General features: G+C 45.3%; 1 protein-coding gene across 1 annotated transcript in view; it reads right to left on the bottom strand.

The window, feature by feature from the left end:
- AATF (apoptosis antagonizing transcription factor) overlaps positions 1-14330 on the bottom strand; it is a 121055-nt gene that overhangs the window by 43448 nt on the left and 63277 nt on the right. Inside the window, 3 exon segments of the mRNA XM_039350413.1 lie at positions 7966-8049; positions 11469-11633; positions 13966-14164. Of these exon segments, the coding sequence (XP_039206347.1) occupies positions 7966-8049; positions 11469-11633; positions 13966-14164 (448 nt within the window).

Here is a 14330-nt window from a genome sequence, read left to right as displayed (position 1 = left end):
TTCCACGATTTAAGATGTTCAACGGCTGTTTCAGAGTGTTTCAGGCTCTTTTTCACTGAGCAAAGGTTCAAATGATAGCAAAAAATTTCAGAAGCCCACAGACACAGGAAAGCCGAGGACCTTCCAAAATTGTTATCAAATCAAGTTTAATTAGATGCAAACATAAAGGTTAGGGCAGGGGTAGGCAACCTTGGCTCTTTTATGACTCGTGGACTTCAACTCCCAGAATTCCTGAGCCAACATGGCTCAGCATGGAAACTTCTCCCTTTCTCCTCAGCATGGCTGGCTCAGGAATTCTGGGTGTTGAAGTCCACGAGTCATAAAAGAGCCAAGGTTGCCTACCCCTGGGTTAGGGTCAAGTCTCTCTCGAAACAGATTCAGCTCCTGGGGATTTCAAAGACCCAAAGACCCAGTATAGTGCAGAGTAAGCCACTTTAGTCTAGTGGTTAAGGTATTAGACTAGAAACTAGGAGACAGTGAGTTCTATTCTCACCTTAGAACTGAAAGTTGTCTGAGTGACTTTGGGCCCATCACCAGGAGACCATAAGTTCTAGTTCCGCCATCACCATGGAAACTGGTTAGGTGACTTTTAATCCTGCCTTAGGCTTGGGTGGCTTTGGGCCAGTTACTCTTCTCAGCCCAACCCACCTCACAGGATTGTTGTTGAGGGGGAAATCAGAGGAGGGAGGAGTATTAGGCATGTTCAGTATCTTAAGTTGTGTATAAGGTGGGATAGAAAAAAATCTAAAGGAAAAGACAGATGAACAGAGAATCTCTAGTAAGGAGCATCCACTAGCACTGATTATGTTACCAAGTTTGGGTAATGAAACGTCTGCAAGAAAACAACCGAGCCCGGAGAGCAACAAGGACTCCTCATTTCAACCCTGAACCTACAAAATATTCTCCTTTATGAGTAGAATCTGAGATTCTTTTATTAGAGCCAATCTCAATAGAAGTAATTTTAACCTTTCTGTGGCGTGGATTTTCAGCTGTGATTTAACCAGTGGGCTCACACCTAGTTTTCTGGCAATAAGGATCTGCCATCGGATGTTCTTTTGATCCTCATCCAGATTTGGGATTCCCATCGGAGCACTCTCTAGCCTTGACCTGTTTATATCGTTGAGGCCAGCCAAGGTTGGCTAGATGCTGCCACCTGCTGCAATTTACATACATGATATTTTATGTATGAGGCAAGCAGAAATTTCACTGTAGACCAGTGGTTCTCAACCTGTGGGTCGGGACCCCATTTGGGATGGAACGACCATTTCACGGGGGTCGCCAAACAACGCAGTCCGCCATTTTTTCCCCCTTTTCCTTAGCTGTGCTACTCCCTTTTATTCTACTGGCTTTTGAAAGCCAATAGAATAGATTTTCTTGAACAGAGTCTAATTCTATTGGCTTTCAAAAGCCAATAGGAATTGTCCAGGTTGTCTCTGCCCTGCTGAGCCCGCCAAAAGTTCCATTCTGCAAACGGTGCTGCACCAGTTGAGTAGTCCTCGACTTACGACCAGTTGGGTAGACCTAGACTTATGACCGGTTGGGGGCTGCGGCATTAAAAAGGTTGAGAACCACTGCTGTAGATGAAAGCATATCAGATAAGGATTCAACCAGGTCCCATTTGCTCTTTGGGTGGTCTTTAGCAGAGAAAAAAAAAATCTGTAGTTGCAAGAATCTCGTATCAAGCAAAAACAACTCTCCATCTTTAAAACAGTTGCATGGGCTGGTTCTCCTTCAAGAAGGTTTCCGGCATCTGAGCATAAAATAAAAACCTAAACCCAGGGATGTGATATTGGGGGCTCCATTTTTACAGGAAAATAAGCAAACAGGAATAAACCAAATCCCTAACAGGCATAACACAGGTAGTCCTCGACTTACAACAGTTCACTTAGTGAGCGTTCAAAGTTACAACAGCACTGAAAAAAGTGATTTGTGACCGTTTTTCATACTTATGACTGTTGTAGCATCCTCTTGGTCACATGATCAAAATTCGGACTCTTGGAAACTTGAGTCATATTTATGACGGTTGCAGTGTCCTGGGGTCACGTGATCCCCTTTTGCGACCTTCTGATGAGCAAAGTTAAGGGGGAATCCGGATTCACCAAACAACCGTGTTACTAACATGGTTAACAAATGCAATGATTCACTTAACAACTGTGGCAAGAAAAGTCGTAAAATGGGGCAAACTTAACAACTGTTTCACTTAGCAACATAAACATTGGGGTCAATTGTGGTCGTAACTCGAGGACTACCTGTGTAGCTATATAGAATCAAGATCACGTATTAATATTATAAAGTATTAATACCACTTTACAATGCCTTGGTAAGACCACACTTGGAATACTGCATCCAGTTTTGGTCACCACGATGTAAAAAAGATGTTAGACTCTAGAAAGAGTAGAGAGAAGAGCAACAAAGATGATTAGAGGATTGGAGGCTAAAGCATATAAGGAGCAGTTGCTGGAATTGGGTATGTCTAATTTAACGAAGAGAAGTACGAGGGGGGACATGATAGCAGTGTTCCAATATCTCAAGGGCTGCCCCAAAGAAGAGGGAGTCAAGCTATTTTCCAAGACGCCTGAAGGCAGGACAAGAAGCAATGGGTGGAACTGAGGAGAAACTTCCTGACAGTTAGAACAATTAACCAGTGGAACAACCTGCCTCCAGAAGCGGTGCATGCTCCAACACTGGAGGTTTTTAAGAAGAAATTGGACAGCCATTTGTCTGAAATGGTATAGGGTTTCTTGCCTGAGCAGGGGGTTGGACTAGATGACCTCCAAGGTCTTTTCCAATGTTGTTGTTGTTGTTATTGTTGTTGTTATTATTATATTAAAAAAACTAAACTTGCAAAAAAAAACCCCCTCTGAACCAAAATGAAATAAGGCCCTTAAAAGTTGACCCTAATCCATTGATGGATTTAGGCCAGCTGGATGACTTTGGGCCAATCACCAGGAGATGGTGAGTTCTAGTTCTGCGTTAGGAATGAAAACTGGTTGTTCCAGTCACTCTCTCTCAGCCGAACCCAACCCACAGAAAGGAGCACTATGTAGGTTTGCTGCTTTGAGTTACTTAAAAAAAAAAAAAAATCTAATCAATACAATAAAATAAATAATTGCAAACCAGCATCTGTTGAGGTCTTATTCATGGAGGGGAGGAGTAAACTAGGGGCCCAATCCCCTCCCCCTTGCCTCTCAAAGCCTTTCTCCACTCTATTTTCCTCCTCTGAGAAATAAACGGCTTTCATGAAGTCCGTTGAATTGGGAGGGGAGAGGAAACACACTTCCCCCTATTTGCACCTTATCACCACCCAAGATTTGAGCCGTCTGTCAAAGGGGGGGAGGGGGTCCCCAATCTCCACAATTGCACAGATACCACGAAGGAGTAATCTTCACGAGAAGCCACCTGGGAAAGAGAAAAGAAAGAGAAAGACAGAGGGAGAGAGAAGGGGCACCAAAAGCACAGGCAGATGTCTACCTGTGATATACGAGGGGCTGCTAAGCTGTCACAACCCGCTGCCAGATCCAGGTAAATGACGGAAGCCCCCACAGCTCCGTATTTAGAGATAGCAGGACATCCCAAAGTCAAGCCTGTTTCGTGTTCAGCTGCCAGATGTTGGCATCTGGGACCTTGCCCCTTTCTCTGTTTGACAGGTGCAGATGAGCAGACGCGGCCGTCGGAGCACTGAGCATGCGGGCACCATCTGCTTCCTAAGGAAGGGGGTTAAAAAAACCCAACATCCCAAAATCCAGACCGGAAGCGCTCCTGTTTCAGTTGAGGCTCCCGACCCGCCTGCCCTAAAATTACAAGGGGAAATCCTCAAGTAGGCGGGAACGGAATGTGTTTGGATTCAGATTGTTCTTCTCTTCGCTTTGAGCTTTAATTTGGATTAACCTTGGCACCCCTGCTCCCTGGAGAAGGGATCAGACAGCTGAGTCGCTTCTCAAGTCTGAAGGCAGGGAACAGCAAATTAAAGTGTGTTGGGGGCAGAGGGCACAATATGATTCAAATTCTCAACATTTCGAAACTTCACTGGCCCGGCATCCCAGCAGTCAATTGCTTCTCTGTTTTATTGATTGACACAATCTCCTGCCTTACTTTAGGGCAGTGATGGCAGACCTGTGACACACTTGTCAAAGGGGAGACACTGTGATGTTATGGGTGACACGCCAGTGTTCACCAACACCCAGCCACAACTTTTCTCAACAGCAAGCCTCATTCTCATGCAATTTTCTAACCATCTCATCCTCTGCCGTCTCCTTCTCCTTCTGCCTTCCTTCTTTCCCAACCTCAGGGTCTTCTCCAAGTAGTCCTCTTCTCATTTGGTGGCCAAAGTATTTGAGCTTCAGCCATCAGGATCTGTCCTTCTAAAGCAGTGTTTCTCAACCTTGAACAATTTTAAGGCATGTGGACTTCAACTCCCAGAATTCCACAGCCAGCATTGCTGGCTGTGGAATTCTGGGAGTTGAAGTCCACATGCCTTAAAATTGTTCAAGGTTGAGAAACACTGCTCTAAAGCAATGTTTCTCAACGTTGGTGTGTGGACTTCAACTCCCAGAATTCCCCAGCCAGCTTTGGAATTCTGGGAATCGAAGTCCACATGTCTTGAACTTGCCAAGATTGAGAAACACTATTCTAAAGAACTATCCGGGTTGATTTCCTTCAGGGTTGACTGATTTGATCTTCTTGCAGTTTGAGGGACTCTTGAGAGTCTTTTCCAGCAGCACAACTCAAAAGCTGCATCGTACAGGTAATCCTTGACTTGCAATGGTTCATCTAGTGACCGTGTGAAGTTATAAGGGTAGTGAAAAAAATGGACTTACGGGTTTTTCACTTTATGACTGTTGCAGCGTCTCCATGGCCACGTGTTCAACACTTGGCAACTGGCATATATTTATGACGATTGCAGTGCCCTAGTGTCATGTGATCATCCTTTATTACCTTCTAACAAGCAGATTCACTTAACAATGGTGTTATTCCCACAATAAGAACTGTATTTGCTTAGTGTGGAAAAACGTCCATTATCGGAAGAAGAGAGGATGTATTGGATGGCATAATATTGGATTTAGTTTGAAGAAGTTTATCTGTACCACGGAATTACTACTGGGCTCAGTCATCACGTTGTCTATTAAGCACTTGATTGTAAAAATAGAAAATTAATAAAATATTTATATATAAAAGAAATGGTACTCTTCTCTTTACAACTGTCTCACTTAGCAACAGAAATTTTGGGCTCAATTGTGGCTGTAAGTTGAGAACTACCTTGTGTTATTTTGCAGGCCACAGAGGTTTCCAAAACAACACAGCAACTCCGGTCGCCCACATCTATCTCAAGTTTATGGTCAGGCAAATACTGGCTGCCACATATCTTTACTTGGACCAAAACCCACATGCAATGAGGGTGAAGGTTCGTTCTCCGAGGTTGTGGGTTGGTTTTCGAACGTTTCGATACCAGGCTAGGTGACAGCATCAATGGAGTTAAGTGGAGTTTAGAGGAACCCTAATACAGAAACAGTCCTGCAACGACTCGAATCCATAGCTTTACCCGCCATCCAACCAAAATTCTGGACAGGCTCCCAAACGCTCCCAAATTGAAGAAACACACTACCTACTCGATAACATATTTGTCAACGCTGCTAACATCGGATGGTTTTGCATTGACAACACATGGAAATGTAGCCATCTTTTACCTTTTGCTTTTAGAGTTAGATGATGCTGGGAAGGGGGATGTGAATGAGAGTCTAGCTAGACAAAACAACATCAAGCCTGGAATGAGAAACAAGGTTATTGTAAACAAAGCTGATAAGGACTTGGCAGGACTGGAGAACTGGAGAGGAAGCCCACACTTCAAGCTAATTGGGGAATGTGATTTATGACTGTTAATTGGAAGAGGGAATTGTGCTTTGATACTATGTGCTGGGGGAGGGGAATTCAGGTTTTGGCTTCGATTATGTAAGTGCCAATATTATGTTACTCAAAATAAAGATTCTTTAAGGTAAACAATGCTTCCAAGTTCTTTTGAACAGTTTCATCTGTCAGAACCATGACAATATTCCCTGGGATTAAATTCACACATGATGAGAAAACAGACAACAGCCTCCCATTCCTTGACATCCAGATAAGGAGATTGGACAAGGAGAACTGGAAACACGTGTCTATCATAAACCCACGAGCACGGAGCAGATCCTCAGCTTTGCAAGCAACCACCCCACCCACACACGAAAGAAACTGTGTCCAGACCCTCTTCCGAAAGGCCAGGACACGCTGCAGTACCACAACACTAAGAAAAGCGGAAAAGAAATAGCTGCTTGACGTCTTTCTTTGTTAACGGCTATCCCAAAAACTGCATCTGCCATAAAGGCTGCCACAAAGAAGAGGGAATCAAGCTATTTTCCAAAGCACCTGAAGGCAGGACAAGAAGCAACGGTTGGAAACTGACCAAAGAGAGAAGCAACCTAGAATTAAGGAGAAACTTCCTGACAGTGAGAACAATTAATCAGTGGAACAACCTGCCTCCAAAAGCAGTGAATGCTCCAACACTGGAAGTTTTTAAGAAGAGACTGGACAGCCATTTGTCCGAAATGGTGTAGGGTTTCCTGCCTGAGCAGGGGGTTGGACTAGATGACCTCCAAGGTCCCTTCCAACTTTACTATTACTACTGCTACTACTACTACTACTACTATTACTATTATTATTATTATTATTATCTTCCGACACAGAGGGCCCAAACCACAACACACCCACACAGCCCACTACCACGCAAAAACGAACCCCCACCACACAGAAAAGGCATGTCAGAAATGAGTCAGAATCCTCCAACTCCTAGGAACAGCAATAGCCCACAAGCCCACAGCCACACTCCGCCAGGAATTAATTCATCACCCATATGCAAATCATGCTTTGTGAGATGGGTGGCCTATAAATAGCCTGTCTGTACAAGTCTCTCCAAGTCCACTCACTCAGCCCCAGCTTAGCCTTTTAATTAGGAACATCCCATTATCATATTTTGAATCAAGAGACGTTTGAGGAAGAGGGCTGAATTCAGTCCCACACTGACCTACAAATTTGATTTCAAACTCCTTTTAGGGGTCTTTTCGAAGCACCGACTTTACTGCAAGGATGGACAATATTTTGCCCATGGATTCTGGTATGCTCCAACTTTTTTTTTTTTTAAGGAATGGAAAGAAGAAATGAACTTTCAGGAGCCCTTTAGAATGCAGAATTGCAGGCTAACTCTACCCACGGCCTGGAATTCAATCCTGACGGGTCCCAAGGCCCAATCAGCCTTCCGTCCTTCTGCGGTCGGTAAAATGAGAACCCAGATTGTTTGGGGAACAATATGCAAATATTGCTTCTATATTGTAAACTAGAGAGTTTTGAAACACTATGGGGCAGTATATAAGTCTAAAATGCTGTTGCTAATGCACTTTATTCACAATACATATTAGCCCTTGAGTTATGGCCAGTCCCTCAGTGACCATTCAAAAGACCGGCCCGGTGGTACTTATGAACCAGTTCTGAAGTTTCGATGGTCACCCTCGCCCGCAGTCACACGATCACATGCCAGATACTTGGCAATATTTGCAGCATCCCACGGTCACAGCTCCCCCCCTCCCCCATGGCATTTACTTCCAGTTTTCGGCAAAACCAGCTCATGGTGAACCATTGGTATGTGTCAGGATGGAAAACGAGCATCCGGGAGAACATCTGAATGTGCTTTTTGGATGAATATTTTTCCCTACTCATGCTCAGCTATGCTGGCCTCAGCAGCAATCAGAGGAGTTGAGAGGCTTATGGTGTGTGTGTGTGTGTGTGTGTGTGTTAAAACTCTCTTTCACACATTTCTTTTGGCCATGGCTTCCCTGCCATAACCTCTGAGTCGGATGATGAAAAAAAAAAGTAGAGGACCCTTAACATGTCCAAGTGGCTTTCCTTGAATACTTCACACTTACTTAGAAGGTGGGGACTCACCTGATGATAAAAGTCATCGTCATCAAAGATCTCCACATCCAGGTCTTTGAGGTGGGCATTTGACATCACTGGAGGAACTGTCTCCTAGAAGGCAGAAAAGATATTTTTGGGAGGACCATCTCAGCTCCAACATCATCATCATCATCATCATTGTAATAATAGTAATAATGATAATAAGAACAACAACGAGAAGGAGGAGGAGAAGGAGGAGGAGGAGGAGAAGTAGTAGTAGTAGTAGTAGTAGTAGTAGTAGTAGTAGTAGTTGTAAGGGACCTTGGAAGTCATCTAGTAGGCAGGAAACCCTATATCATTTCAGACAAATGGCTGTCCAGTCTTTTCTTAAAAACTTCCAGTGTTGGAGCATTCAGAGTTTCTGGAGGCAGGTGGTTCCACTGATTAATTGTTCTAACTGTCAGACAGTTTCTCCTTAGTTCTAGGTTGCTTTTCTCCTGGGTTAGTTTCCATCCATTGCTTCTTGTCCTGCCTTCAGGTGCTTTGGAGAATAGCTTGACGCCTCTTCTTTGGGGCAACCCAAGATATTGGAGCACTGCTATCATGTCACCCCTCGTCCTTCTCTTCATTAAACTAGACATATCCAATCCTAGCAACCGTTCTTTATATCTAGAACGGTGGTTCTTAAAATCTCTTTGTGAGTCAAGGATGCAGTTTGGGAATGCCACTGCCTAAACTTGTGTAAAACAACAGTTCCTCAGGTCTGGGGGTGAAGATAATGACAATATTTGAGACTGGGAAAAGGAGGAATTGGGTCAAATCATTTAAGAACTACTGGTCTAGATTCACAGTGGCCTTTGTGGCTACAAAATGACTGAACAATCAAAGCAGCATATTTGTCTTTTAGGTCTCCAACCTTTTGGGCACTGGGAACCGGTTTGGTAGAAAACAATTTTTCCATGGATCAGGGGTGGGGAGCGTAGTTTTGCACACTACCTAGATTCCACTTACTTTATTTTATTAAAACCAAATTTATGGTCGTTTGCAGCCACCCACAATCATATGACCGTCATTTATATTTTAAAAAACAATTGCCAGAAACTGCTATTTGCATCGGATTTCTGGCAAAAACAGTCACTGTGAACAAGGGTTCGCTTAACAATCACCACAAAAAAAGTTGTAACGTTTGATGTGGTCACGTATTTACCCACTTAACAACTAGCATGACTTACAACGATAATTCTGGGCTCAATGACAGTCTTAAGTTGAGGACCACATATATCTTTTGGGACAGGGACCGGTTCCGTGGAGAGAGGTTTTTCCGTGGACCAGAGGGGTGTGTGGTTTTGTGTGCTGCCTTGCATCCCGTGGATGGGGCTTCGCTTGTTTGTGCAGTCCAGTTTCTGGCATGCCGTGGCCCGGTGCCAGTCCATGGACTGGGGATTGGGGACCCCTGATCTATACTACTGAAGATCTTGTGATACCATAAATATAAGAAATCTATTATTACCAAAGCTTTGTGGGGTTCACAGTCTTCTTGTGTGTGCAATAATATATTTGCTCATTTTCAAGGTACCACAAGTGTCAGATTCCACGCTGCAAGTCAGGAACAAATAAGCTAGAACTACACAGATTTTATTAAATGCTACTCTGGGATCAACAGAGACTCCTGGACAGCCTAAGACAGTGGTGGCGAACCTATGGCACGGGTGCCAGAGGCGGCACTCAGAGCCCTCTCTGTGGGCACGTGCGCCATCGCCCCAGTCCTAGGCCTTCAGCTGGGTTTTATAAAACCTTTTCACTTAAGGCAGTGGTTCTCAACCTGTGGGTCGGGACCCCATTTGGGGTCGAACGACCATTTCACGGGGGGTCGCCAAACAAGGCTGTCCGCCATTTTTTCCCCCTTTTCTTTGGCCACGCCCCTGGCACCCGGTGATGTATAAGTGGTTGGGGGTCACCACAACATGGGGAACTGTATTATGGGGTCGCGGCATTAGAAAGGTTGAGAACCACTGACTTAAGGCCTCCGCCGCGGTGTGCAAAAAAAAAAAAAAAAAAAAAAAGAAAGAAAAAGTTCAATCAATTTCAGCTTCTTGTAGGAAAAAAAAAGTTCTTGCAAAGTTGGAATTCATTGAACTTTTTAATCCCACCCAGTCTGCCGTTACCACCGCACCAATGCCCACCCAATGGGCCACGCCCACCCAATGGGCCACGCCCACCCAATGGGCCACGCCCACCCAATGGGCCACACCCAGCCAGCACTCCACGATGCATAAATGGGTTTTGGGTTGCAGTTTGGGCACTCGGTCTCTAAAAGGTTCACCATCACTGGTCTAAGAGGAATTTCCCACCCTTTTTTTTGTGAGTTCATTGAGATGGAGATGCTTAAACACATTGAAATGCTTCTTCCCAGCTTTCTCTCCACCTGGGCTGAGTTGCCATTTAAGAGATAAAGCAGAATCTCTTCGGATAATTTATTTTTTTTCTTCTCCGCTTTCTCTTCACCTGGATTGAATTGCTGTTTATGAGATAAGCTGCCAACAGCCCACTTTCCATTTTTTGACTGTTTATGTCTACCCTTCCTTTCTTTTTTAACCTCCCCACAACTCTCTTGCAGGGCTTGCTATTTGTTGCTCCAGAAATCTAAGAATATGCAAAATGCTTCATTGTGAACTGTTTTGAATGTGAAATACCATGAAATCTCCCATTTCAAAAGGGTTGCTACTGCCTTGAACTTTAAATGAGCTGTTTCGAGCATCTTGGGGCATGCTTTGACTTCAAAACCAAGAGAAGGTTTTGTGCATACACAATTCATCTCTAATATATGGACGCACAAATGGAGAACGAAGGCAGGACTATTCGGTTCCCTTTCATGTGTTCATTCTTTACGGAGTGAGAAGGTCTGGGAAGACCATCATCCATCAAAAGTCTTTGCACAGCTCAAGCAAACAAGTCAGATGATAGCTTATAAACATGACATATTAGTCTAGTTATCCAGGATTTGAACTGGGGGAGGGAAGCCAACAAAATGCATACAAAATGGGGAGGTTCACAAGATGTAGCTCTTCAAACAAACATGTCACACAGCTGCACCAAGCAGTTGTTTACCGTAAGGAAGCTGGTAAAGCTGCTCCATCTCAGCCCACCTAACCTTGCAGGAAGCAATTTACAGATAGTCCTCACTTAGTGACCGTTTCAAGTTAAACAGACCTGGATCCGGAGTTCCGACAACTGTAAATAGATGCATGCACACACATCTGGTGGGAAGGTGATTGCGCTTTGGGCACTAAACAACTGGCTTGCATTTACGGTGATTTGCAGTGTTCCATGGTCACACAACCACAAAAAACGCCCATTAGTTTAAGTGGAATCACTTAACAACTGTCCCGTTCACTTAGCAACGCATTAACAAGTAATCCTTGACATAACTGGGACCAAAACCTCTGCTGCTAAGTTTCCTGTGATTGGTTTTTCTTCCCCCAAATCAATTACCTCCAAATAGGAGAATCAAATTGTTCCCTCTGCTTCGTCCAACCTGTGTCACTCCTTACCGTCTCTGCCAGCTGGGTTTCTGGAAGAACCTCAGCAGCCGGCGGGGTTTTTCCCAGCACCCTGTAGGCTGACCTCTTGGTCTGTGTCCGCCGGAGTAACCTCTCTTTGTCCATCAGGATATGATCTACTTGAGTCAAGATGGATCGCTCAAAGGCACCAAAACCCTGGAAGAGCATCAAGCAACGTCAGGGAAAGCAGAAAAGACACTGATGTTTCCTCCTGGCCCCAAGCCCCCCCCCCCCGCCGCTGTCTTTCTTTACCAGCCAATGAGCAGAAATTGTTTCCTGCTATTATCTATTTATTTTCTTTTACATGCTGATCACACTATTTGCTTTTGGGAGGGTTTACTTTTACTTGTAAATTTTTCTTCAAGGTGATCTCGTTCATCCACCCATCGATCCGTCCATCCATCCATTCCTCTGCTTTATTTGTATACGTAAATAACTCATGGTGGCATACATACCTCTATTTTCCCCATTATAACAACTCTGTGAGGTGAGTTGGGCTAAGAAAGAGTGACTGGCTGAAAGTCACCCAACCAGCTGTCATACCTAAGGTGGGACTAGAATTCACAGTCTCCTGGTAATCGGCCCACATTGACCTAGCTGACTTTCATGCCTATGGCAGAACTAGAACTCACAAGGTCCTGGTGACTGGCCCAAAGTCAGCTTTCATTCATTCATTCATTCATTCATTTATTAGGATTTATACACCGCCCCACTCCCGCAGGACTCCGGGCGGCTAACAATAAAAACACAATATAACTTCACAAGGTCCTGGTGACTGGCCCAAAGTCAGCTTTTATTCATTCATTCATTCATTCATTCATTCATTCATTCATTCATTCATTCATTCATTTGGATTTATATACCGCCCCACTCCCGCAGGACTCCGGGCAGCTAACAATAAAAACACAATATAACTTAACAAGACAAACAATATAGTAACATTCATCCAGGGGTCAGATTTTATAAACCCCAGGCCTGCCGGAAAAGTCAGGTCTTAAGCAGCTTGCGGAAAACCAACAGGGTGGAAGCGGTCCTAATCTGCGGGGGGAGCTGGTTCTAAGACGTGGGCGCCATCACAGAGAAAGCCCTCCCCTGCAGCCCTGCCAAATGGCACTGCTTGGCCGACGGGACCTGAAGGAGGCCCAGCCTGTGGGATCTAACCGGACGAAGGGAACTATGAGGTAGTAGGCTGTCTCACAAATAGCCTGGCCCTGAGCCATATAGAGCTTTAAAGGTAATAACCAACACCTTGAATTGGACCCGAAGACCAACAGGCAACCAGTGCAGCTCGCGGAGGATAGGTGTAACGTGGGTGTACCGAGGAACACCCGCTATCACTCGGGCGGCTGCATTCTGGACCAACTGTAGTCTCCGAATACTTTTCAAGGGTAGCCCCGTGTAGAGCGCGTTGCAGTAGTCCAGGCGTGAGGTGACAAGGGCATGAGTGACTGTAAGGAGAGCTTCCCGGTCCAGGTAGGGTCGCAACTGGTGCAACAGATGAACTTGTGCAAAGGTCCTCCCAGCCACTGCCATCAAATGATGTTCCAATTTCAGCTGTGGATCAAGGAGGACACCCAAGTTGCGAACCCGCTCCGAAGGGGGTATATTTTCCCCTGCTAGAGTCAACACTAGACAGTTAACATGATCCTTGGGAGGCAACATCTAAAGCCACTCGGTCTTGTCAGGATTGAGCCTGAGTCTGTTAACCTCCATCCAGACCCTCACGGCTTCAAGGCAACGGCCCATCACATCAGCCGCTTCACTGAGAGAGCTCGGGGAAGAGATATATAGCTGGGTATCATCAGCATACTGATGAAACCTCACCCCGTGCTGTCTGATGATCTCACCCAGCGGCTTCATATAAATGTTAAATAGGAGGGGGGAGAGGACCGACCCCTGCGGCACCCCGCATTCAAGGGGCCTCATGCCTAAGGCAGGACTAGAATTCATAATCTCCTGGTGATTGGCTCACAGTGACTCAGCTGGCTTTCATGTCTAAGGCAAGACTAGAACTCAGTTTCCTGGTGATTGGTTCACAGTGACTCAGCTGGCTTTCAAGCCCAAGGTAGGACTAAAACTCATAATCTCCTAGTGATTGGCTCACAGTGACTCAGCTGGCTTTCATGCCTAAGGCAGGACTAGAACTCACAGTCTCCTGGTGATTGGCTCACAGTGACTCAGCTGGCTTTCATGCCTAAGGCAGGACTAGAACTCACAATCTCCTAGTGATTGGCTCAGTGACTCAGCTGGCTTTCATGCCTAAGGCAGGACTAGAACTCACAATCTCCTGGTGATTGGCTCACAGTGACTCAGCTGGCTTTCATATCTAAGGCAGGACTAGAACTCACCATCTCCTGGTGACTGGCCCAAAGTCACCCAGATGGCTTTTGTGACTAAGGCGGGACTAGAACTCACAGGCACCAGGCTTCTTGCTGATGGATTCACACCATGCATCCCTCCTCAGTTGCTCTGATAAAGAAATACTTGCCTTGCCCAGTTTGCCAGAAGCCAGCTTGGTCTTGTCATGCCACTTCTGTAGGGTGCTGTTTCTATAGACTCGAAACTCAGCAAACCGCTTGGAGGCAAATTCAGGGTAGTCCTCCATCTCCAGCTTCCGTTTGGGTGGCCTCCCCACAACCCTCTTCCCTTCCTCAGCTTCATCGCTGCCACTTGAGATCTCTTCATTGCTGACAATAAAGATGGTGGTGGTGCATTTAGTCTTACAGAGCTGTCCAAGCATCTCCTGATAGCTTGCTTTCTTTACCGTGTTTCCCCGAAAGTAAGACCTGCCCTGAAAATAAGCCCTAATTTGAGTTTTGGAGGTGGGCCTAATATAAGCCCTGCCCCCCCCCA

This window comes from Crotalus tigris, unplaced genomic scaffold (assembly GCF_016545835.1).
Source record: "Crotalus tigris isolate CLP2741 ecotype Arizona unplaced genomic scaffold, ASM1654583v1 scf7180000018330.590113, whole genome shotgun sequence".
Lineage (NCBI taxonomy): Eukaryota > Metazoa > Chordata > Lepidosauria > Squamata > Viperidae > Crotalus > Crotalus tigris.
The sequence above is the reverse complement of the archived record's forward strand: the minus strand, read 5'-3'. Positions and strand labels throughout refer to the sequence as shown.